This window comes from Oreochromis aureus, linkage group 3, assembly GCF_013358895.1.
Source record: "Oreochromis aureus strain Israel breed Guangdong linkage group 3, ZZ_aureus, whole genome shotgun sequence".
Classification (NCBI taxonomy): Eukaryota; Metazoa; Chordata; class Actinopteri; order Cichliformes; family Cichlidae; genus Oreochromis; species Oreochromis aureus.
In genome coordinates, this window is record NC_052944.1 from 96,131,366 (window position 1) to 96,157,672 (window position 26,307).

Sequence of the window (26,307 nt, forward strand, 5' to 3'; positions counted from 1 at the left end):
TGACTCAACTAGCTGTGTTTGATTGACTCCTTTGTCTATATGAAAGGTCAGTGTGTGTCTGTACACAGACTGTTGTGTTGGACTATTATTCAGTTGTCTGCTGAATGTTTTCAAATGTCTGCATCTCAGTGTAGATGAGGCTGGGGGTCATGGGAGGCCACCATAGCAGTCTCTTCAAAATCATGACATCATCATAAATGCTACTGGACTGTCTGATGGGCTGACGGTGAAAAAGCCGTTGGCCTCGCTCAAAAAGCTCCAGATGTTGTTCACAAAGAAAACAAAGATTAGGAACTTAAACACAAAGTGTTTAGAGCCAAAATGTTACCAAGCTGCTCTTTTTGAAATGGCAGAGGTACAGTGGTGTCTAACAGCACACTGTGGATCGCAAACATGTTATTGTTGGATGAAACTTAATGAATCCTTTGTAGATTTGAGCTTTTGGAGCCTTTCTTTTCTCTTCAGGTGTACAGAGGCTGAGGAGGCAGGTGAAACAGGTGGAGCTGTTGTAATGCTGGCAGAGGGTGTGTCTTAGGCTGTATCCCAATTCAGGGTCTGCAGCCTTAAAGTATGCAGCCTCAACGATCCTCAAGGGCCACGTACTCAAAGACCGCTAAGGCCGGAAGTGCGAGGCTTGTGAAATGGGACGGTCTAGCCTCCATCGCGCTGCCCAGGTTGCCTAGCAACCATGATAGCTGGAAACGTGTAGATGACAGAAATGAAGGAGAACATATTTTGTTCATTTGTTTGTTTGTTTCTACACGAGCTTTGTGTGATTTAATAAGTATCTGAGGCTGAGACCACAGGACTGTAAAACATGATTGTTGGGCTTCATTTCTGTACTGAACAGTTATTATATTAATCATTATAAGTTATTACAGCAGTGAGTTTGAACTCTCAAATCAAATCACTTCTATTGCCACATCACATGTGCAGGTACACTGGTACAGCACATGTGAGTGAAATTCATGTGAGTGAACTCTGTGTCTAATACAAACACATAACATCCTTATAGAATATGATGTAACACTATAGATCAACTCACCTCAGAATATATAAAGCATATAAACAATTACAGCAATATGATGCAACAAACACAGCAGTGCTACTAATCCAAAATACTCAAAGCTTCATAGAACTGAAACAAACATTTATTTTTAGCTCCATTCTGCTGCTGATACATACTTTAGGTTTCTGAATATTAAACTTGTTGCTGCCTTTCATAGTGTGTAACTTGAAGGCCCTGAGTACTTTCTCCCACACTGAAAACACTGGGATAAAAACATTTCATGGTCCCCAGTTAGACTCTTACTCTGATGTGTGATTAAAAACATACTGATGGAACAAATGTGCTTCACTGATGATTAAAGCACACAAGGCGGCTGTAACTTGGGAGGTAGAGCAGTTCATCGACAAATCAGAAGATTGATGGTTTGCTTCACCTTTCAAGTCAAACATATTTGGGCAGCATGTTGATGTGAATGTTAGATAGAAAGCAATTATGTAGAAACACTGTCTGATTTACTTATTTTTGTCTCACTTCATACAAGATATTTTTGCTTGAAATAGGTGAAAAATGTGCCAATAGAACAAGTGAAAATTCCCCAGTTTCAAGATTCACTGGCTAAAAACAAGTTCACATATCTTACTGAAATATTACTCTTTAGCTGATTTTGTCTTATTTTAAGTGTCATGACATGTTTTTTCACAAGAAATAAGACAAATATATTTGGTGAGATTTTGAGTTTTTGAAGTGTCACCTGCAGAGTGAAAAAGGAAAAACTGCCCTCCTAGCAAACAGCTTAACATCAATAGAACAGAGAAAACAGACACTTTGGTGAGTGTGTCCTGTTCAGAGTGTAATATCCAGTATTAAGGACCTCTGACCTCGATCTAAGCAGCAGTTATATATTTAGGTCAACAGGTCTGAATCATTTTCACTACGGCTGTTTTTAGGATGCCAGTTAAACCATCAGATGTGGACAGCCATGTTTGTAGTTTGAGCACCTCCAGTCCACCGTAGTTTCCTGAGGCAGGTCAGCTGTGGAGCAGAACAGCCTTCTCCACTTACATTACCTAAAGAACAGAGAGGAAAGCAGCAGAATATGTGTCTGTTCGGCTAAACCCCTAAATATGAATGCAGACATGCAAAAGAACAACACAGCAAGACACAGACTCACATTACTTCTCTGCTCTGTGTTGTAATGCTTCATTCCTGAGAGCACCGTAGACATAAGCTATGCAAACAAGGGTGACCACAACACAGAATAAAGTTATCATAAACCACTCCATGAACACAGATCCTGCTGGGAAAAAAACAACAGAAAATTAAAATCATCCAACATATTTTAACCTGGGCCTGAGTCTGGAGTATCTACAGCATTGGCCTTTGATCTTTGGTTACAGCAGGTGTCATTTATTTATTACCTTTGAATTGCAGCCATACGTGTCTCACTATCAGCTCTTCTTGTCCATCAGTGATGGAGCAGGTGTATTTTCCACTGTGAGACTCTGTTGGTTTTCTCAGAGTGAGGCTGAAGTCTCCAGTGTCCCGAGCACCAGGTCTTATTGATGTGCGTCCGCTGTAACACTGGTTTTGTTCTCTAAGATCATCTCCTCCTTCTCGTTGTCGGTGGACAGTTTTGGGATTAAGATCATTGCGAGTCCACATCACTGTGTGGTTCTTAAATATAACTCCTGAGTACTGGCAGGGTAATAGGACAAACATTTTCCCCTCATTCACCTCCACCACCACAGCCTGGGAAACTGTAAGCACACAGAAAAACACAAATTAGCTCCATATTTTGAGTTTGTTTGCAGAGGTATAGGTAACTTATTTATAAGGACAAGAGAATATGAAATCAAAAAGCATTCAATCTGCACATGTCGCACTTCTCTGAAAAATCTGCACTCTGTGAGGGAAATGAGAATAGTCCAGTCTGAGTGCACCGGTTCAACCAGGGAAACATACAGATTCGTTTCAGGTTCTAAGACTAAAAGTGATGAAAAGTGATACTTTTTAAAACTCCAGTTAATGACTTTAATGTCATTGTAACTGGTAAAATCAAACTCAAACAGCTTGAAGGTATTCAAATAATAGTTTTAGATTTGACACACCTGGAGCACTGGGAATATGACATTGACCATCAAATAACACAAATTACAGCAAAACCAACAAGTGTTGATCCTCCATCAGTCTCCTCTGTATACATTCGTCACATTCCCCTTATCCTCCTGGAGGATGGAAAAATCATTCCTACCCAAGACATCCCCTCATTTAATGCTTTGATGATGATGGTTGGTCTAAAATGTCTCAGATTCTGAGCTGGGTTAAGGTCTTGTGACTGTAAAGGTCATAGTATACGATTAACACCATCTTAACATTCATTAAATCATTTGCTTGCAACCTACTTGTAATTGGTCAGTAACTTGGTCAAGACAAAGTTAATAAAAATATTACTACAACTACTACTACTCTTACTACTACTACTACTACTAATAATAATAATAATAATGATAATAATGAGAAAATCCAGGAAAACTCCAGGCCCCAATCATTTTTTACAGACTTTTATTAAAAAAACAAACAAACAAAAAACCTAAGAAAAACATGGTCTGCTTCAGTATTAACTAATTGTCACTATTTTTACCATTTTAGGCTCTACGCCATCATGTTGGTCTTTAATGGGCAGGATTAACAGTTGTGGAAATATTTGAAGTCCCTCAATTCTATGCTTTATATTGACTAAAATGCCATATAACCATATAGTGTAGTATTAAGTGGACACGGCCCTGAAAATAAAGGCATTAGACAACGTGTCCTTGGGGGGTAGATGGCTGTAGACTCTCGCTCACGCTTGCCTGGGAGAAAGTAGATAACAGGGGACCATCTTCTAGTGGAAAGTTACTGAAACACTGTTGATTAGACTAGAGAGGGACCAGCAGATTGATTGTTTGATTGTAATTGATTGTTTATTCTGGGAAAAAGGGAATGGGATATTACACTGTTTTACGATGCATTATACTGCTGATTTATAAGAAATACTGTTTGCAGAGAATCGTGGCCTTGCTTTTCTGATTACAAAGAGAACAGAACATACTGCACTGGAAATTTTCTCCCATCTCATACAGGGGGAGAAAAACAGGAAGCCAAGGTCATGGCTGTAAGAATGTGAGAAATGGTCACTTGGACACTTCGAGATTTTGCCAGACACCCTCCTGTGCAAATCTCCTGTCCAGATGTTTGTAATGCTTAAAGGGTTTGTATGGAATAAAGAAAATTTTATGGATGAAAGAGATTGTTGATTCAGCATTAAACACTGAGTGTTGTTCTTCCTTCAGCCCGAAGGTCAAAGAGTTGGGGATTTGACACAGTGTAAAAATGATGCTAGTACCAACATTTCTATATTGGGGTGGCTGTAGCTCAGGTGGCAGAGCAGGTCAGCCACTAATCAGAAGGTCGGTCGATCCCAGGCTGCATCCTGGCTGCGTGCCAAATATCCTTGGGCAAGATACTAACCCCATGTTTGCCTACTGGTGGTGGTCAGAGGGCCCGGTGGCGCCTGTGTCCGGCAGCCTCGCCTCTGTCAGTGCGCCCCAGGGCAGCTGTGGCTACAATGTAGCTTACCATCACCAGTGTGTGAATGTGTGTGTGAATGACTGAATGTAGTGTAAAGCGCTTTGGGGTCCTATGGACTAGAAAAGCGCTATACAAATGCAGGCCATTTACCATATATGTATTTGAATGCCTTCCAGTCCTATTTCCCAAATCCTTTTTTAAATCTCTGGATTTCTTAATCGATTATTTATTTGGAATGGTAAACAAAACTGAGGAAAGCTCTTCTTCAAAGATCCAAGCCAGTGGGAGGCTTAGCCCTTTCCAATTTACAGCACTACCATTGGGCCACAAATATCAGGAATGGAATATGACACTGTTTTATGATGCGTTATATTGGTGACACTACAATCTCGAACTGTCATCACCAGTTTGGGTCACCATGGAGTCTTATTCGTACAGGATTTCTTTACCTGTGACTTTAGACTTATCACTTTCTCTTGCCTAGTAATAATAGAGTAGTCCATCAATCTCTTAGAATTTGGTCCCAGTTTAGGAAGAGTGTTGGCCACCAGGCTTTTTTTCCTTCAGTGACAGTGCTTTTCACATCTGGCACAGAAAGGGTCTAAAATCCTTTGCAGACTTATATGTAGGTGGACAATTTGCAAGTTTTGGCACTGCTGCTCTTCAGTGTTTTTGCTTTTTACAGGTCACACACTATGTGTAGACAGTGACAGTACGATTCCCTCAGAAAGGACGATCCTGTAGATAATTTTTTTAATTCTCAAACGAGCATCAGTTCTTTACTATTTCATTTATAATTTACAATGTTCTCCAGTAGCTTTCATTAAGACTAAATTAGAAAAAGACCTTAACATTCATATCAGAGATCAACTGTGACATTCTATCCTTGGCCAATTTTACAATATATCAATGTGTGTTCGAAACATGCTTATCCAATTTAAGATCATGGGGAGCACTGGTCCAGGGCTAAGCTGGCGTGCATATATGCAGAGGTGGACCTGACCTGTAGAAGGTGTAGGGGTGCTCCTGGTACATTGCTTCACATGTACTGGTCCAGTACTTCACTGGACACACTCTGATTTCTCTACTGTGTCTTAAGTCATGCGGCATCAAATTAAACCAGATCCACTCTGTGCTAGTTTTGGTGCGCCAGAACCCAAAGTTGCTGCATTATAGACTTAGATCGTTAAACAAATTTTTTTAACCCTCATAACTTCTTAATGAAAATACATGATAAGCCATTAAGCAACAAGCCATGAACTATATTAATGAAATTAATCATCCCCATTGTTTCCATTTTACTTGAAATAATTTGTGTAACAATAGTTTATAGTTTTAAATGTATAACAGATTACAAATTCTACATATCACAATCAACATTTTATAAAAATGACAGTAATATCATTTGCCTCATGTAAAATAGAGTAAAATATCTTTAATGATAATACTAATAATGGGAGGTAACAGTACCGTTCACAAGTAGCAGAGACAGTAGAAACATCTTCATCCTGCTGTAAATGAATCCTGCCAATTTGCTGCTGACTCAAATGAACTGTGTCACATGACTCCATCACATGACTATCAGCTGACGCACAAAGACAATAACTTCCAATTCCAAAAAGACGTCTCTATGTGTGAACCACAGAGAGAGGAGGCATGTCATTACTGCAAATACTGAACAAAACCAGAAGAAACATCTCACTAGTTTCACTTCTAGAAAAAAGAAAATTATTTTTTGCAACTCTGGTGCTTTAACAGGTGCATCAGGTTCTTCTGTTCATGTCTAAAGATATTTTTAAAAAAGTTAGTCAGAGCAGGAGTTTTATTGATCCAGCTAAGCAATATGTGGATGTCATAGCGTAAAACATTAAACACCTACAGGTAGTCCAGTGCATGGTGGGAGGCATGGAGATGGAGGTATGTATGTTAATTTGGTCACATGTGCCTTAAACGAAATAGCTGCTGATTTCAGATGTTGGAGTTCACGCAGCATCAGCAACAGGCTTTACATTAAGGAGTTCACAGGAGTCAAATAAAGCTGACACAGAGGAACAAACTCTTCTTCTGTACAAACAGATTTAGTGGTTTCACTGAAGTTAGTGAGGAAGACAATGATACTGGTGCATCTCTTGTACTTACGAGCACTTCGACATTTGCTTCAGTAAATTTAAAGGTTGCAGAAGTTTCACAGAACGCTTGAGGCAAAGATTTTCTTTTTATTTCTCAGATGATCTAACACATAAAATGTGTGAACAGTCACATCTTGACTGATTCTTACTTCCTGTTTTCTGCGTTTAATCTTCTTCTGCTTTTTTGTTCCTCAGTTTTAAAACTCAGGCCTTCATTAAGCTGGCTTCAGGATTATTGTGGTTAACCACAGAAGATTAAAGCAAAGTTCAAAAAACTCCAGGTCACATGTTTTTATGTCTTTATCTTCATGACACGGGTGCGTTTACCCTTAAAAAAATGTTTCAGCATAAAAGCCTTAAACAGATTTCATGGAGATGCTGGCTCTTTACTCGTGGTGCCAAACATGGGGCTGGGATGAGACTCCACCAGTGATGTGATGGGAAAGTTAAAGACTGTGCTGTGACCTCGGTGAAGGAAGATGTTTCCATGTTTCCTGTTTCCAAGTTCTGTTTTTTACATGTTGTTCTGTGACTACAGCAGAGAATTTGTCTCCTTCTTGGTCAGAGACATGCAGACTGTTATTTGACCAAAGGCTCATAAAACCTACAAAGATAATCTGACTGTACAAACTTCAGTTTATTTAAGCACATCAGAGCTGGTCCACCATCAGGAACCTTCAAACCTGGAGACAGTGTAGTGTCTAATAAGTGCATCAAACATGAGAAGACATCAGAAAATCACATCCTTTTAGTCCACATCTCAAAAAAATACTCAAATTTTATTAATTTATTTTTTTTAAAAGGAGTGAAGTCTAAGGACTCATTTAACAGTGACATTTAGTGCTCTCTAAATCACAAAGACTGAAATTAAATCTCACAACATAATCAAGCAAAATTGAGACTGTTTAATTCATAAATACTTAAACTACCTGAGGTTTAACTGAAAATATACCAAGTAAGGATAATAAACAGTAACAGAGTCGAATGTTATGAGTCAAAGCCTCAGGGCTAAGAAACATACCAAGGCTTGATGTCCTAGTTACCACATCAGGTGCCCTCTCTTCCTTATTTCTTCCCCTGCTGTGGGGTCATCTTCCCTCCAGGCAGGATGTTGGTGCTTCAGCACCACAGAGCAGTGTGAGGATGGGTGAACTGAGCTGAGTCAGCAGCTGAGGGACAAAACGGGAAGTCACTGTTGCTTCCTAACAGTCAACTAATCACAGGCCTCACACTGGACAGACGCTCAGACTGGAACAAGCTTCCTCTTCCTCTGAGATGGGTTGATGGTTAAATATTTTTTCTATCCGTTATGTTTTCAAATATCGTGAAGTCACAAGCAAAGGGAGAACACACCAGGGTAAATGTTTAACACTGAAATTATTAATCAAATAGACAATGTGATGTTTTTGTATTGTGTATATGGTCAGAAAAGGTCCAATTTCACCTGTAGGCAACTGCAAGTGACAAATAAAGACTTCATTCATTCACATGCCAATTTTAAGTTTTTAGAACTATCACGTGTCACACCTGACACCCACACTGTCAGCTGTGAGCTCAGCTCTACAGAGTGGGCAGTCATGATAGATTCAAGCTGCTGTTCATATTCTGTCTACCAGATGTCACCAAAGAGGACTGTGTTGAAAAACCTCGAGTAATGAAGCTTTTTTAAATATAAGCTTCAATGAGGGATGCTGTTAAACTTGAGTGTTACACAGCTGTGTATGTCTAACCAAAATTTGGTTCAAACAGTTCAAGAGAAAAACAAGAGTTGTAATGTTTCACAAGCTCAATCACAAAAGCAACACAGGTCCACCTCAACTTTGAGTCTTGTTTTAAGAAATACTAAAACTGGGTAAATATAATAAATCAACTTTACATGCATTTTCTTAATTTTTGGAGAAATGGGTGAAACACATTTAGAAAAAGCCTTTTTATATAATCGACTTATCCCCATTAAAAGCTTGCATATGTTCTCCAGAGTCAAAATGATGGAAGAATGGATGAATTAATGAGTGAAAAGGATGAAAACCAGCGTTAGTAAAAAAGTTGAAAACTGATTGTCCTTTGCTGCAAAGGACAAACCACCGTCGTTTGAGGTGCCGGTGCATAGCCATCGTGCTTTTATGATAGGCCATTTCCACCTTACAAAGCTGGCAAACGACTGAATCATTTTCTGTTAAAATATCCCCATACTGTAGAACTGCGTGTTCGGGTGGAGTGATTTAAGTCGACTGCGGCTGCCTCACTCATGGTGGCGCTACTTGCTGCCGCCATGTCTGTTTTGAAAGTGACAATGCATCGATGCACATTTTTTACGCGTTGACGTAATCGATTACGTCAACGCGTCGTCCCGGCCCTAATTGAGAACCATTCAATCTTCATAAACCCACAGTTGATGTGAGACGTGGCAGCAGCAAAGGAAGATGACTGATTCTGAAGAATCTCCAAGTTTAAGAACAAATCTACTGACAACTATTTCTGTAAATGTTTTAGTTAAGAGGGTTTCAGTGTAAATGATCACAGAGATGGCCTCCATTTATAAAATCAATAAATCAGCATGGTCTCATGTTTTGCTCTTAGACAAGCTTCAGTGACTTTAAGTGAGAATAGATAAATTCATCTGGAAAACTGAACTAACACCAAATACAGTTCTCTGTCTGCTGTATAATAAAATACAACTTGCTGACTGATTACATGGAGATAAAATATCTAAATATGAAGCTTTTGTTTCTCAAACATCAGCTGAACACAGCCTTCAAATTTCCCATCACACTGCTGGAGTTCTCAAGTCTCATCCAGGTGGAAGTTCAACACCTGAAGCAAAGAGCAGCACCTCCATAACGTCTGTTAAAGGCTTTTATGTTGAAAAACCATCCGTCCATTTTCTTGCACTTATCTAATTGAGGGTCTCAGAAGTTGAATCCTATTAATAGGTCTGTCAACCACTGGAACCAATAAGTAATCGATGAGTCAGTGGAATAATTCTATTTGTTTTTAAACATTCACAAACAGTCAGCCAGGTTTTTCTTCCAAATACTTCCAGCATGCAGATCAGCTGTGAACCTGATACTCTTCTTCATCTTCTGATTGATCAACAAGCTCCACAGTAACTTCACTCTTAACCAAACACACAGATCAAACTGATTGATCAGCCATCAGAGGAGTCGGATCAATGGAGCTGCTTCTGTTCCTGATGTCCCCTGTTTGATCCTGGACCTGAACTCTCCCTGCAGAGGAGACACAAGACAGTCAGAGACTATTCTTCTGTATTTTGTATTGTGACACACACACACAAACACATCAAACAAATAAACAAACAATCTAACCTTTGAGAAACAGCATTTTCGTTCTGAGAATTTGACAGCCATGCTTGACTTCACATCTGTATCTCCCACTGTCTTCATCTGTGGGCTCTTGCAGGGTCAGGCTGAGGTCTCCAGTTTTTAGAGGGTCTTTATTCATTGATGTTCGGTCCCTGTATTCCTTGTCCTTTTTGCCAGGCTGGTCAGATCCTTTTTCATATACGTGGACCTTCCTGTATTCAGGTTCACAGTATTCCCACTCTACTGTGGCATTTTCAGGCAGGTTTCCTGTGGTTTTGAAGGGCAGCTCGACAGACTCCGCCCCCTCCTTCACCTCCACCAGACAGTCTGAAAGGAAAACAAACAACATTACCTTCATAGACAGAAGCAGCAGGTGGTGCTGAAGGACAGAAGCAGATCAGAGCAGAGGGAAACAGGACAGAGAGACTCAGCAGTCCATCTGCATCTAAAGGACAAAGGTCACTCTTTCGAGGATGCCAATGTTCACATATTGGACAGAGAGGACAGATGGTTTGAAAGAGGAGTGAAAGAGGCCATCTATGTCCACTGTGAGCGACCATCTTTGAACAGAGGGCGGGGCTTACAACACCAACTGCCTGCCATCTATAATCCAGTTTTGAGTTCCCTCCCCAGACGCTTTAACACCCACTCACATCCTGGGCCATCTCACCTCCTGCGGCTCCACCAGGAGGTCAGCAGCACAAGAGTCCATAATTATACAGTTCTGGAGGTCGCTGATGGCACAAAAGCCTGTAAGCTCTCTTTTGGCAGCCAACCCAGAGGCCAAAGGCACCAGAGTCCATAATGAAACAGTTTGGGGGGGCTGAGCGGGCGTACGTGAAGCAGCTGCCCCCCGGAGCCGAGGGTGACATGGCAGCAAACTCTGCCCACATCCTCGCCAGAAAAGAGGCAGGCAACAGGAGGTCCAACTGAAGTGGACGGTAGTGACAGTAGTGATGCTACACCAATTAAACAAGGGGAGTGGTCTCTTTCCGAAGTGCTTCAACCACTCGCTACATAGCTGTTCCACCATCTGAATAATTTCCCTTTGGTGTGTTGCTAGATTGTATTGTCACGGCGGGGAACGCTGGTGCGTTTTTGGAATGGACACAAAATGCGGACACGGGAGAAATGAACTGGTGTTTAAACATAAAGCGAGCCTTTATTATGGCTGATTTAAAAAAAAAAAAAACCCTTGAAAAACAAGGTGAGGCGAAACAAGGGTGAAACCAAACTGAAACCTAAACTGGGATAGAACTAAGCTAACTATGAAAACAATGACAAGAGACTTGAACATGAAACTGAAGAGGAACACGCAACAACGTAACTAAGAATTAATCCAACATGAACCTCAGGAAACGAAAACACTGAGCCGTGAGCTGACATGAAGACAGATGGACAACCTAACAAAGAACAGAAGGAGACATAAATACAGAAGAAGGAAGTGGAAACACCTGGGGATGCACAGCTGACACAAATGATCATGATGCCACAGGGAAAAGTAAGACAAAACACATTAAAAATGGAAGCACCACTCTTCAAAATAAAACAGGAAACATGCACAGATGTAGACATGATAACATAAGCTTGACAATTAGAACAAGGAGCTCAAAACCTTACAAAAACATGATTTTTTTAGTCATTTTTTTTACAACGTTTAGTAAAATATTTGTAACTTTTCATCTTTAAAACACAATTTTAAATGTTAAATCAAAATGTTAAACATTGTAATGTTTTGAGCTAAATGTGGAAAAATGCTGCTGTTAATTTCAGCATGTTTCACTTTACGTGTTTTCACTTTAAAGGACAGATTACACAAAGGCCAGGGAAATGCTCATAAATCAAGAGACACAGAAGAAACCTGAACTAGTCCAGTGGTTCTCAAACTTTTTACATCATTCCCCACATGGCAGGAAGAAATATTTTCACGCTCCATCTAAAGAAAACAATGACAGAAAAGCCTAGCTGCAACTTTCTTTAGCTCATAAACTCCATCCATCCATCCATGCATTCGCTTCAACATGTGGACGTACACTTCTTTGTTGCCGCTGTCGACTTGCAAACGCAGCTGCAGCTTTTTAGTGGATGTGAATGTTGTTAATGCCGCAAATTTCTTTATTCTGCCATAAAGGTGATTCCGATGTTAAACATTTGTTCCACATGACTTTTCTACCCGGTAACTTGCACCCCACCTGTCAGAAGTCTGTACCCTACACTTAACATAAGAAAATCAAAAATATAAAAAAAAACCCTCAAATGCTAGGTCACAGCCAGCCTCTGACCTTTGACCTGTATCTACAGCACTGACCTCTGACTTTAAGCTCCACTTTTCTCTTCAGCAGGATGTTTCTCTCCCTGCTGTAGACGGTGCAGGTGTAGATACCTGTGTTTCCATCTGTGGGGTATTTCAGGGTCAGAGTGAATTCTCCAGTTTTCAGCAGGTCTTTGTTCATCTCAGTTCGTTCTCTGTATATCTTGTGCTGTTCTTCAGGCTGGTCAGAGCCGTTCTCATACACATGGACCTTTGTGTTGTACATGTTTGTCCACTCAATAGTAGCATCGTCAGGCAAGTCAAATTTTGAAGAGGTTTTGCAGGACAGCTGGACAGACTCCTCCCCTGAATCCACCTCTACCTGGGGGACTGAGAGGACAACAGAACACAACATGAGCTGTACAGACATCAGCAGCAGAACTGAGTACATTTTCTTTAACTGCATGAAGTGAAACATAAAAAATGATCTTTTTATCCATCTATCTTCTTCCACTTATCCACGACCAGGGGGTCTGCCCCGGGGCCTCCTCCCGGTGGGGAAACCTCAACCAAGAGGTGCCCAGGAGGCATCCTTGTCAGCAATGTTCCCTCTAAGCCGCGCGTGTGCGCAATTGGACTGGATTCAATGCTGGCGTGACCACAGTGCATATTTCTAATGTTGCTCACAGTGGTCCAAGGGATCACCCAGGGAGTTTGTGGTCGCTCAGACACATGAAAAATTAGAGGGAACATTGCTTGTCAGATGCCCAAACCACCTCAACAGGCTCCTTTGGACTACCAGCGCTACTCTGAGCCCCGCCTGGATGGTTAAACTGCTCCTCCTATCTCTAAGGGAGAAGCCAGCCACCCTTCAGAGGAAGCCCATTTCCGCCGCTTGTATCTGCAATCTCGTTCTTTCGGTCACTACCCACAGCTCGTGGCTATAGTGAGGGTAGGAACTGGTAGATAGGTAGATCGAGAAATTCACTCAACTCTCTTTGTAATGATAAAATATGGTAAATAACCTCAGTTTATTCCACCTTTTTGTTTGCTTCTATTGGAAAGTTTCAGTTTTACATGTTTTGTTTTGTTCATAATATTTTTCTTGTGAAGACGACGTTACAAACTGAAAGTCTCTGTTAGCTGCAGAGCTCTGAAACTTCACACAGCTTTGGATGATAACATGGAGAAAGGATGTGGAGATTTTCACAGTTCTGCTAGAAATCATCTTCTAGTTATTGTGAAAAGGACTGTATAAGGACCAGTCTGTTTACCATTTACTGACTTCTGATCTTTGACCTGTATCTACAGCACTGACCTTTGACATTCAGCTTCACGTGTTTCTCCATCAGGATGTTTCCCTTCCGGTCATAGATGGTGCAGGTGTAGGTGTTTGTGATTGTGGGGTATTTCAGGGTCAGACTGAAGTCTCCGATCTTCAGCAGGTTTTTCCTTATCTTGGTCCTGGCTTTAAAATCCGGGTGTGTTTCTTCAGGCTGGTTAGAACCGTTCTGATACACATAAGCCTTCCTGTTATATTTCTCCTTCCACTCCACTATAGCGCCTTTGGGCAGCCAAACCCTGGCTTTGCAGGGCAGCAGGACAGAATCCACCCTTGAATTTACCTTCACCTTGTAATCTGAGAGGACAACAAAGCACAACATGATGACATCAGCAGCAGGTGTGATGGTCACATGACCTCCCTGTCCCCTCCTTGTCCTCTAGTCTCAGTCAGGTTGTGTCTCAGTTTGTTCCTGATGTGTTCCTGACTCGTTCTTTGGTAACTAGTCTGCAGCGTCCTGTAAAGAGCTGCAGACATGTTGGATGAAGAGCAGAAGAACAGACAGACTGAGCCTCCACAGTCGGCCATGTCTCACACACATCAGCACAGAAACCATGAAGATCTCATGTGTCTGCTCTGAACATCTGAAGCTCTCCACCACATGACTGAGCACAACTCAAGGAGGAACATTTACTGAAGCTGCTGCAACATTTACTGTCAGCACATGTTTCCATGTCAGCCTGCTGTTTACCACCACAGAAGAAGAGCAGCTTGTCCACATGCAGCCTCTGTGTCAGATCAATGCAGTGAAGCACACACACTGTTTAGTAAAGTCATGTTGTGGAGCTGTTTCACTGATCAATGACTGAGTCTGAAGGAGGTTTTCTGACTGACAGGAACAAACCTGGAAGTTTCTCTTCAGCTCTCTGTATCAGCTGTTTGTAACTTTCAACTCTTTCAGCTTCTGGAACAAGTTTGTGTGAGCCGCAGTCAAGGAGCCACCAGAGGACACCTGCGAACCATCGGCATTATGGGTAGTGTAGTAGGAGACACTCACCTGACATGAAATAGTCCCGGAAATAATATATGAGACCTCCAGAAATCACAAGAAGAACCAGGAGGCCCAAGAGAACCAGGAGAACTGTGGCCCAGGCTGAAAATGGTTCTGTGAAGAAATATAAACTATAACGACATGAACACTGATCTCTGACATAAATCTACCTCTGACCTGTGTCTGCATCTCTGACCTTTGACCTGCAGCACTACTTTCTGTCTCAGGATATCTTTGTCCCTGTAGATGGTGCAGATGTATCCTCCACTGTCTCTCTCTGTGGGGTATTTCAGGGTCAGACTGAGGTCTCCAGTTCTCAGCAGGTCTTTGTTCATCTTTGTGCGACCACAGTAAAGATCGTCCTGGTTCTTAAGGTGGTCACTTCTGTTTGCATACACGTGGACCATCATGAGTTCTCGGTCAGAGTGAGCCCACTCCACTCTGGTGTCCTCAGGCAGGTCAGGGTTTGTTTTGCAGGGCAGGATGACAGAGTCTGAGCCTTCCTCCACCTTTACCTCCACTTGCTGGTCTGAGAGGACAATAAACCACAGTATCAGCTGTAAAATCAGCAGCAGTCATATTAATGGTAACTGAAGCACAACTATCTCCAGTCCAGACCTCTGACTCTGTCCTGTAACCAGTAACCACACATAACAATGTTCTCTGACTCTGTTTTTCTAATAGTTACAGGGATGTGAAATAATTAGAATTTAGTGATTCTGATCCATTATCAATATCACTTTTTGTTTTGATTATTATTGATTCTCAACGGCTTAACTTTGAGTGTCACCATCACTAAGCATCATACCTAAGACATCACATTCAGACATTATGCAGTGATCCTGACTGTCAGTGCGGCTCATTTAAACTGTAGGATTTATTAACCGGACACTGTAAATATACTCAGTCAGCTTCAATGTTATGATGCCGTGTTAATGTGACAAATTAGAACTACCAGAACTTTTCTCTACCTACGCTGTAAATGTCAACAAACGTAAGATTTACACATGGCTTTATTTAAGCTAGCTATGTAGCACTCACCTTTGCTTTAACTATAACAAATTTCTTGTTCTTTATCTCCCTATGGCTGCATTGTTTATCTATCCAGACACGTAGCCATCTTTCTGGGATCAAACCACTAACCTTCAGATCAGTAGGTGATTTGCTCTACCTCCTGACTTACAGCCACCCAGTGATAGACATGAGTAAACCCTCACTAGGTTTTGGATAAAGTGTAACCTCACAAACCTGTCATACCTGCATTTGAAACGTTGGCTACCATAGCAGTGTTTATTGCAACATGGCATTTGGGTCTTCTAACTAAAATAGGAAAATAAGAACATATATAGTGCCATCATTGCCAGACATGGCCCACGTCTGGTTGACATACACTCTGCCATGACACTGGTCAGTCAGAAGTACCAGCTTGATGCCGGATCCAGTGAAGACTTGTTTTCTATGAGCCTGGGCCACATAAACCAAACCACAATCTGAATCTACAGCAGGTGTATTGGTTTATTGCTGACCTTTGACCTTCAGCCATATGTCCTTTAGTCTCAGTTCTTCTCTCCCATTACCGATGGAGCAGGTGTAGCTGCCGCTGTCAGTCAGTTGTGGTTTTCTCAGAGTGAGACTGAAGTCTGAAGTTTCCAGAGCATCAGACCTCATCGATGTGCGCCCGCTGTAACGCTGGTTTTGTCCTGTAACGTCATCTCCTTCTTCTCGTCGTAGGTGGACAGATTTGGGATGAAGATCATTGCGAGTCCACATGACTGTGAGGTCATCAGGTATAAAATCTGAGTGCTGACAGGACAGCAGGACAGATCTTTCCCCCTCATTCACCTCCACCAACATAGCCAGGGCATGCTGGGAAACTGAGGACACATAAACTTAACTTAAACTTAAATTATCTGCATGCAGTGTGTTTGTCTCAGAGTCCACATTTATCAGCAGGAACACAGATGCCAGATTTATAGGCAGACACTGAAATTTAATGTATTTATTTATTAAATCTGAACATTTAATCTGTGAGGACCTGACAGATTAAACTGAGTGTGTCATGACCCAGCCTCAGTTTAGTGTATTTTACTGAGTTTACAGTAAATGTTTGAAAATGTGACTCTTCCTGGTCTTTGCTTTATTTTCTAAGCACTTCCTTTAAACTCTGCTGTATCTTCATCTGTTTTAAATGTTTTGGGGGACCTGAAGATTTTCCAGTCCCTCTGTAGAGTTCACTGTGACACAGTCTGCCTTCATGATGAACTGTAATGAAACCTCTTTGAACTGAATTTCATGAGCCATTTTTCTAAAACAGTCCAAACTAAACCATGAACGAGCACAGTGATTCGCATGAAACTTTACTCTGTGCACCTCATGAACAGTCTGCTGGACACCGGAAAGCAATGCATCATCTCCAGTCCACTGCCGGCTCCATGTTTTAGAGATGTAACGTTCAGACAGTTACACCAACTACATAGTTGGTGTGACAACTGTGTGATGCAGGCCTGTTCCTCTTAAGCTGTCACTCCTGCAGTTATTGCCCCTTTTAACAGTAAAGCTTTATCTAATAAATCATTCATACATAAAAATTTTGTTACCTCTCAAAAATTAGACATTTTCTTTGTCAGTGAGACTTGGCTCAAACCTGTCAGGAATCGCAGTGTGGATGTGGAAAGGATCCAAACGCAAGATTCACAGTGAGGGTTGATGGAGTTTATTGTCAAGAATGGGGATAAACAGAACACAAAACGGCTGACTGACAAGACCGTGAATGGAAGGAAACTGAGGACTTAAATACTCTGACTGATGAGGATGATAGTGAGAGACCGGTGAGTACACAGCAGAACATAATCTGACATATAGGAACTAGAACTAATGACACTGAGACAGAGGGCTGGCACGGTGAAGCGGGAAACATGAATCAGGAAAATATACTGAAAACACTGGGTCAACGACCCAAGAACCCTGACAAGACCAGGGACTGTTGTCCCCTCAGAGAACTTTGCACACCAAATTACAAGTTCTATAGCTGTGGTTTAAACGGATGATCTAAACTGTCTCCCATTCAATCCTGTTTTAACTCCTTTGAATTAATCTCTTTCAAAATTAAGTTTGAATATCCAGTTAGATGTATTTTAATACAATTGTAATTGTATTATTAGAAAACATTTTTCCTCTGCTGTGGGGTTGGGTGGGCTTGGTGTGCTGCTACTGTGGACCCCTGTCTGGATTGGTCCGGGCCCCCTGCTCTTGGTGGATTACAGGGAGCTGGCTGCCCCCGTCCTTTCCTCCTCATGTCCAATTGCCTCCCTCCTACAGCTCCATCACGCCACCACACATGTGGGGCCTTGAGGTGCAGGTGCATCACTGAGGTGCAGGGGAAGCATTTGTCCTCTCTCCCCTCTTGGACACCAGTGCCTCAATTCTTACTTTCTTGTCTCTAGTTTTCAATTTTAGGTTTTGTTTCCTTGCATTTTGTGTCTGTTTTTTACAGCAATAAAGCTGCCTTCCTTAGTTTATCCCTTTCATGTCTGAGTCTTGCATTTGGGTCCTGCCTGCTACACAGCCAATCGTGACATGTTCAATATGAAGAAGCTTTTGTGATTCCAGTTGCTGAAGGTTTTTACAAGATGTTGTATTCAGCAGGTTTCATCCATCCGTCTTCTGCTGTTTATTCAGATATGAGACACTGGGGCAGCAGTCTAAGCAGAGATACCCAGGCCTCTCTCTTCCCAGCCACCTCCTGCAGTTCTTAGTTGGAGCACACCACATTATTCTCAAGCCAGACAAGAGTTGTAGTCTCTCCAGCCTGGGCAGACTGTAAAGCTTCTTTCACGATCAGCTGGTTCTTCACCACCACAGACCAGTACAACACTGCACCAATCCATCTGTCCATTTCCTGCTCCACTGTCCTGACCAATGTTTTGGATGTTTTCATTCTCCTACAGTCTATTTCACTGGGAAAGTTACAGTAAAAATATTATAAGAGGTCTAAAAGTGACTCCTTGTGTAATGCTTTCTGCAGTGTTGTGTGCAAACACAGTGCACAGCACTAAACCTCACACCCACAAACTTATGCTGTTAACAGTCCTGCAGACTCACTGGTTATGACACTAAGTGCTGTGGCTTCTCTGAAGAAGAAAGCAACCAATCAGAAAATTCTGAACCTCTAATCTAAATAATCATAATAACTACAACTACTGTGACTTTAAAAATGTATTTATTATAAATTCTTTATGAAAGACAAGACTATATCAATCTCTCTAACATGAGCTCATCTGAAAGCCACCAAGAAGAATCCAGTGATTTGAAAGTTGCTGCTTTGGATTGTTAGTTTGATCTGAATCAGAATCCAGTGTTTGATGGAAATCTCCTCCTGCTGCACTTCAACACATTAAAGAGAGAGAGATGATGATGAGAGCAGAGAGAGGAAGGTGTACTTACCGTGCAGGAGGATCACAAACACCACAAACATCTTCATGTTCCTGTCAAACTCAGAGACTCTTTAAAAGCCCTTCAGGACATCAGCTCACAGCAGCTCTCACTTTCCTCTGCTGATCATCTACTGACACTCTCACACTGCTTCACAGACGGGACATGAGGCTGACTGCTACAGTACCCACTGTGACCGTGTCACTGCTGCTGATCCACAGAGTTAAATCAAAGCCTGTAAGGAAAAGTGTGAGCAGACGGCTCAATAAGGTGTGTCACAGATCGTTTACAGCCCAGCTCAACCAAACTCAGCAAAACAGCAATAAAATGTGAACTTTGCTAAGAAATAAAATAAACTTGTTGCTGTGTAAATTTGGTTGTTTAGTGACGAGTTTACAGTTTCCGGTCGGTGTTACAGTCTGTATGTAGAGGGGTAATACAGACATAAAGTTTGATTCTATATAGATCAGTGTTTGTTCGAGTATCCTGGTGACTTTTATGACATGTCACATACTCATGTAATGACTGAGCTTTGACCTTCACACAGAAAGTCAAACTCTGATCAACTGAACCTGCAGCTGAGCAAGTCGGGACTTCCTGTAAAGTCACATGTTGGTCGTGCAGCTCCACACAGAATCTAAATAAAGGCTTTACTGAAGCATTGATGCAGATGCTGCCTTTACATGTAAAGCTTACAAAGTGACACAGACACATGAAGAAGTCAGACAGGTGGAGTAAAGCTGAGCTCTGATCCTGGCAAAGGGTAAAATCAATGATTGACTTCTACAGTTCAGGACAGAAGGACTCTGGGTTTTGTTTCAAGAACATATTTGCTACCGAGTTGATGAAGGAGACATTTTTACAGCCTCCAGGATGGACTTTAGTTTTTACGGAGTGTGACAGAAAGATGCTGCTTGAACAGCACACATGCTAACATGATGTTCATATTTAAGATAAAATTCTAAAGTATTCTGTCTGTAAATAAACTGTAAAACAGGAGGGAATAACATCTCTCCTTCATCTGTGCAAATAAAGCTTCTTCTTTTTCTGCAGTATTCACATTTATTATATTTCTAATGCTGTAAATTTTTACTGTGTTTGCTCAGACCCAGCAGACTGAAGGATCAATGTATTTTTAAATAGATCATAAATTGTAATTCCCTTTATACTGGTCTCCATTCTGCCCTTATTCATAAACTGCAGCTTGTTCAAAATGCGGCTGCGCGTCTCTTAACTGGTACTGGCAGGTTTGAGTCTATTACTCCAGTTCTTTCCGACCTGCACTGGCTCCCTATTAAATTTCGTATTGATTTTAAAATTTTATTGCTCACTTTTAAAATCATAAACAACACCGCGCCCAGCTATCTTACGGATCTCCTCAGTTTTTATATCCCTGGGAGAGCGCTTAGATCAGCAGGCCAAATGCTCCTGGTGCAACCGAGATCTCGGCTCAAGACCAGAGGTGGCCGCGCATTCGCCGCTGTCGCACCCTACCTCTGGAATAACCTCCCCCTAGCTATTCGGGCGTCTGATTCAATTCAATCTTTTAAATCTCGATTAAAAACTTATCTGTTTAGCCTTGCCTTCCCCAGCTCTTAGAGCCCACATCCTTAGTGTATTTGGAACTTATTTTTATTACTTGTTAATGATTATAATGTTTTAACCTTCAGCCTTTCGGGTTGTGTCTACTATGCCTGGTGTATTATTGGTTAGTTATGTCACCTGCCTGTTAGTATATTTTATGTGTATTTTGTATTTTATGCTTTATATTTGTATTTATTATTGCTCTTAACTCATTCTGTGAAGCACTTTGGCATGCCTGTGGTTTTTAAATGTGCTATATAAATAAAATTGTATTGTATTGTATTGTATAAAGTGCCCAGCAGCGCCCCCATGTGGTCACTCATGACCCTGTATTTATTTGAAACTTTGCGACTCCTTGCAGCAGCTTCCACATCCACACTCATGATGTTAACAGGTCTCTGTTTTATTTTAAAACTGTATGAAGGAAAAATAACGTTTAAATAAACTTTATTTTCTGTTGTGTTTAGGTTTATGAAACAGTACAGATCACATGAACGGACTCAATAAACATTTTCATGAACCCCAGTTAGCCTGTTGCCCTGACATGTGGTAAAGACATAATGATGGAACAAATGTGCTTCACTGCTGTTTAAAACACACGAGGCGGCTGTAACTTGGGAGGTAGAGCAGGTCATTGACAAATCAGAAGGTTCATGGTTCGATCCCCATTGAAGGTCAAATATCCTTGGGCAACATACTGAACATCTACAACTCCAATGAATCCATCAAAGTGTGAATGTTAGATAGAAAGCACTTATGTAGAACAACTGTCTGTCTCAAAGAGCCTTGTATGAATGAGTGCTCAGAACTAGTTCATTTACAATCAACACAAGATTTCAGAAAGAACAAAAAAAAAATCATACAAGAGAACAGCTGAGACCAGTGTGTGGAAATGTGCTGTCAATGGTCAAGAACAGTAGCACAAAGGGAAAACTGTCCTGCTAGAAAACAGGTTAACATCAGTAAAACACTGCAACACAGAAAACAAACCATGCAGTTTGTGTGTCCTGTTCAGAGTGTAATATCCAGTATTAAGGATAGACCCCCTGAACTCAATCTATGCATCAGTTTTTGGCATGCCAGCTGAACCGTCAGATGTAGACAGCCATGTTTGCAGTTTGAGCACCTCGACTACACTGTAGTTTCCTGAAGCAGGTCAGCTGTGGGGCAGAATAGGTTTCTCCACTTTCACTTCCTAAAGAACAGAGAGGAAAGTGGCAGAACATGTAACCCTGGTTAACATAGCTGTCAATAAATAAAAGCCTGTTAGTAGAAACAGTAATATATTACAAGTGATAATTTTAAATCATTAAAAAACATCAGCAATGATATAATTCATGGTATAGGATTTCATTTGTGTTTAAAAACATGTTAAAAGGTTTAAAACCTTGCTAATTCATGGTGTTTTTATGTTAATTCAGGTAAAATGGCTAAACTATGTGTTCAGACTCTTATTGTGAAAGGGCATGTTGCAGCGTGACTACTGTAACCAGCCACACCCAATCGGGTTGTTCCTTCTTTTTGATGCTGGAGAGGGAAAAATGCTGACATTCCTTGCGGAGCTGCTGCCTAAACAAGTGGAAAAAAATATTAAAAAATAAATCAGAAGTCTACATAAAGATATTTTTGTACTCTGGAGAATATTATTGTTTTTCCGAGCTGTCCTTGCCTTGGTGACGCTGTGAACGTAACTGAACGGGACTTGGTGAGTTCAGAAATTGTATTTTATCTCATGCAAGAAATGTTTTGTTGTATTATATTGCTCATTTCATGCAAATGGAAAGTCAAGGTAGCAGATTTGTTGTTTTATGTTAAAAACGGTGGATTGGTGCTTCACCGACACACAGGCTGTAGTTCAAAGGCCTTTGACGTTTTCAGCACGCCATATTGGCATCACCTCATTTAGGACTAAATAAGCTGGAAAAAAACGGACTTTTACTGTTATTTAAGGGCTACCCATGTGTTATCTTCAAATGTTTATGCACATTGCTTTGTTGTTATGGTAGGCCATTAAGGTTTGGAACGGGAAATGCCGAGCTAGAATCGGAGTTTGATCCGCTGAGCGAGAAACAAGATGGCGAGCCACTCACGGACCCATTGAACTGTACCGAGCAGGAAAAGGAAAAATGCCCCCTGCTGGACGTTGAACTCTTTCGCTGAAAAAACTGGTAGGATCAATCCATACACCTCTGCAAAAGAACAGTGGACTCTCATTCCAGGATTAATAGTTAAAGGACACAGAGACAACTTTCTTTTGTTTGTTTGTTTGTTTAAGGGGTTATTCAGCCTTTTGCTGAATTGTTTTCAGTTTTTACATTTTTTTTGTTTTTTGTACTTTATTTTGGTCAACCTTACATTTTAATGCTGTAATGGTCTTAGTGGAAATGTAAATAGTTTTGTTGGGTTAAAACAAAATAAGAAATGGTTGAAATTTAAAGGTGAACTAGACCGAGATTAAATTAAATCTTGGGCCTAAAGAACTAAACTTGATTTAAAATAACACAGTGTTAACTCAAATAGATTAAAGGATAAACTTGAACTTAGAACTTGAAATAAATAAAACAAGGTTGAAAATAACATCCTTTTAAAGCCAAATAAAAGGTTTTGAGATAAATAGGATAAATTAACAGAAATTACTGAACTAAAAAGGGAAAGGAAATATCTTGTTTTCCTTAAATGTGGTGTGGAATGTTTTATGTAGTGTGTGTCAACTGTCTATTCTCTGTCTTTACAAAATAATAAGCTGGCAATTTAAACTTATTTTCTGGTCTGTGGTCTTTATTACATGCTACACTCATTACTACTCTAGTAGTCGAACGTAACTGGTCCAGCTGTACTGTAACGACTCCAGAAGTGCTACAAACACATTTGTCTGTTTGGCTAAATTTAGATCATCCATGCCTTCTGTTTACGATCACACCAATAAGCATGAATGGAGTCATACGCAAGAACAACACACAACAAGACACAGACTCACATACCTCCTCTGCTCTGTGTTGTAATGATTGATTCCTGAGAGCACCGTAGACATAAGCTATGCAAACAAGGACCACAACTCAGAATAAAGTTATCATAAACTCACTCCATGAACACAGATCCTGTTGTGAACAAACAAACAGAAAATTACTATCATCCAACATATTTTTTTTAAGACTCAAACTTTATTAGATTTTAATATTAAAAATAAAAAGAATCAATAGAGATTGACAGACCACATGACTTTCATGCATTGCATTGTGGATACCCGTGGCAACAAAATCAAAACACTGAATCAAGCGCTAGTATTTCCAGCACCTGTAATCATTAATTCTGCGGTTTTAATCCCTACTTGCATTTTATTTGCCCCAAAAACAGTTATGTACAAAACGACAGTGAACACGGCAGGTCCGTACAAAGACAGACTTGACGAAATGGCAAAAAAAGGACGAGGAAAAAAATCAAAGGAGTGAAAGGGTCAGACCCATACGAGCATACAGAGTGGAGTAAGGACGTTAGCGTGCTGCCCAACTTTCGTCACGAACATATTTATTATTATATGGTCCTAAGTGTGAGTGCATACACTCACAAAATGTTTAGTAACTTCAGATCCTTGCAACAACTTTGGTGATTTGGACTACTCCATTTCACAGCTGTTGTTATTTTTTTTTTCCTTTATCTCCTGTACAGGCCAACACAATCTGTCTTTTCAGGTTGTAGGATTACACAACATTTTCAGATCTAATAGAAATAAAATGAGTGTTTCGTAATTCATTCAATTTATTGTCTTTATTTATAACTGGCATTATTGTTTCATTCTATTATAGAATCTTACAAGAAAGAGGCAAAATTGTATTCCATTGTGCTTTATTAGCTGCTTCGGTGAAAAACAAATCAACGATGTAAAAAAAAAAAATTAAAAAAAATTGCAAAACAACATACTGGAAAACAGTTATTCATCACTTGATTGCTTCAATACAACCCTTGGGCACATATATGCGGACGTTTTGTGGCTGTTTTGATATCGTTCTCTCTCTTAACCAATCAAATCTCTCTGTTGTAGCAGCTTTAAACTCTGTATGACCCAGGTTGATAGAGGGTGCCCAGTCTGGATCGCATTCCTGCATTTTGTAGGCTGGTTTTCCTACAAAACACAACAAACATTACCCCGCAAAGCCACAGTGAACAAAGCAGTATAGCGCAACGAATTCAATTCAAATCAATATAAGACTTATTTGTAACCTACATCAACAATTATGTTATGATAAATTACATAATAACTACAACAGAAGACTTACCTTTGTGCAAATGCTTGGAGCAGATTAACATGTGAGCTGGAGTGTTCTGAGACGTTATATTTGGTCTTCGAATGGCTACAATCCAGGCCATCCGTCGGCTCTTTGTTACTTCGGAAACATGGCTTAAACAATTTCCCTTCCACGATGTAATCCGATAACAACCGATCTCTTTACCCGTCGGCTTCCCGTGGGTTACATGTGACCGGCTATTGCAGTTAATAATACAACAGCTTCTTGCCATTTTTTGTGTTTCTTTTTATCGCTGTGTAACTGATTTCATGTGAAATCCTGCGTGCGCTAGTACCGCTTGCCACTTGTTCCCAGAATCCTTTGCGGTTTTACCCCTGAATGACATCACATTTTCAATCTCTATACATATTCTCATCCAAAAAAACAAAATCCAAAAAAACAAAATCCAAAATAACATAAATACACAATGATGCCAATATTTCACATAGACCCAATTACAGCTGTCACATTTAGTCCAACCTTAACTACTTTAGCCGGATACGTCACTGACCTGTATATGAAAGGTAGTTGGCCCATTTATCATTATAGTCGTCCAGTCTATTTAGCAGCCTATATGATTCGTAAGCTGCCACTTGTCCCAAAGAAATATACCATTGAGAGAAGGTAGGAGTCGATGAGGCCTTCCACTCTTTCACCAACAGCTTCCTCCCCAGCATAATAGCCGTTTGTACCCAATGAGCAAGAGGAGTGGGTAAGTGACTCAAAGCTGAAGGGTCTCCTAATACATAAAGACCGTTTATAAATGGGACCCCTTGGCCTACAACCTTTTCTACTACAGTGTGAATATGAATCCAATAATCTTGGACTTTGGAGCATCCCCAAAGCAGATGTAAGAGTGTGCCACTATTCTGCTGGCACTTCCAGCATGCATCGTCAGTCGCTAGACCCACCCTGTGCAACCGTGAAGGTGTCCAATAAACTCTATTTAAAATCTTAAATTGAACCAATCTTGAACGCAGTTCACGTGACATTTTTTTCAGATTCCTAAGAATGCCATTCCAGGGCTCGCAAAATCGCTAGCCCGACGTCCCGGGGCTAGCGATTTTTCCAGTCGGGCTACCAAAATCTATCTCAGCCCTGCCCGTTGGGCTATCATAGGAAGGGAAAATATGTGTCAATGCTTTTGCATTCTTTTGAAAATGTAGCTGAGCAATTCTGTCATCGGCATCGATGAGCCACTGCCAATATGTGACATATTGAAATCGCGTTTGAATTTGTGCTTGTTTTTTGCTTTCACTTTCACTTTGCGATCGCGCGAACGGTGTGTAGAGAGTGGCAGCACTGATTGGTGAGTGACGATTAATTGCGCACCAATTCCTCTGACATCGTCTTATCACTCATTAGCTTACTATTCAAACGTGACAAGTGAAATC

General features: G+C 40.7%; 1 protein-coding gene and 1 long non-coding RNA gene across 2 annotated transcripts; both read right to left on the reverse strand.

Moving 5' to 3' along the window:
- Positions 1-1,159: 1,159 nt before the first annotated feature.
- On the reverse strand, positions 1,160-6,197 carry LOC120438493. Its single transcript, XR_005611943.1, has 4 exons — positions 6,050-6,197; positions 2,428-2,766; positions 2,181-2,306; positions 1,160-2,076 (listed from the first exon to the last, which is right to left on the reverse strand). It is a non-coding gene; the product is annotated as an uncharacterized LOC120438493 (long non-coding RNA).
- A 2,927-nt stretch (positions 6,198-9,124) lies between these two features.
- LOC120438469 lies at positions 9,125-19,251 on the reverse strand. The gene is made up of 8 exons (XM_039608861.1): positions 19,059-19,251; positions 16,142-16,489; positions 14,812-15,144; positions 14,622-14,729; positions 13,601-13,921; positions 12,340-12,672; positions 10,035-10,358; positions 9,125-9,935 (listed from the first exon to the last, which is right to left on the reverse strand). Exons 1-8 carry the CDS (start codon positions 19,093-19,095, stop codon positions 9,844-9,846), a joined length of 1,896 nt encoding a protein of 631 aa, XP_039464795.1. The 5' UTR covers positions 19,096-19,251; the 3' UTR covers positions 9,125-9,843.
- Between the last annotated feature and the right edge of the window lie 7,056 nt (positions 19,252-26,307).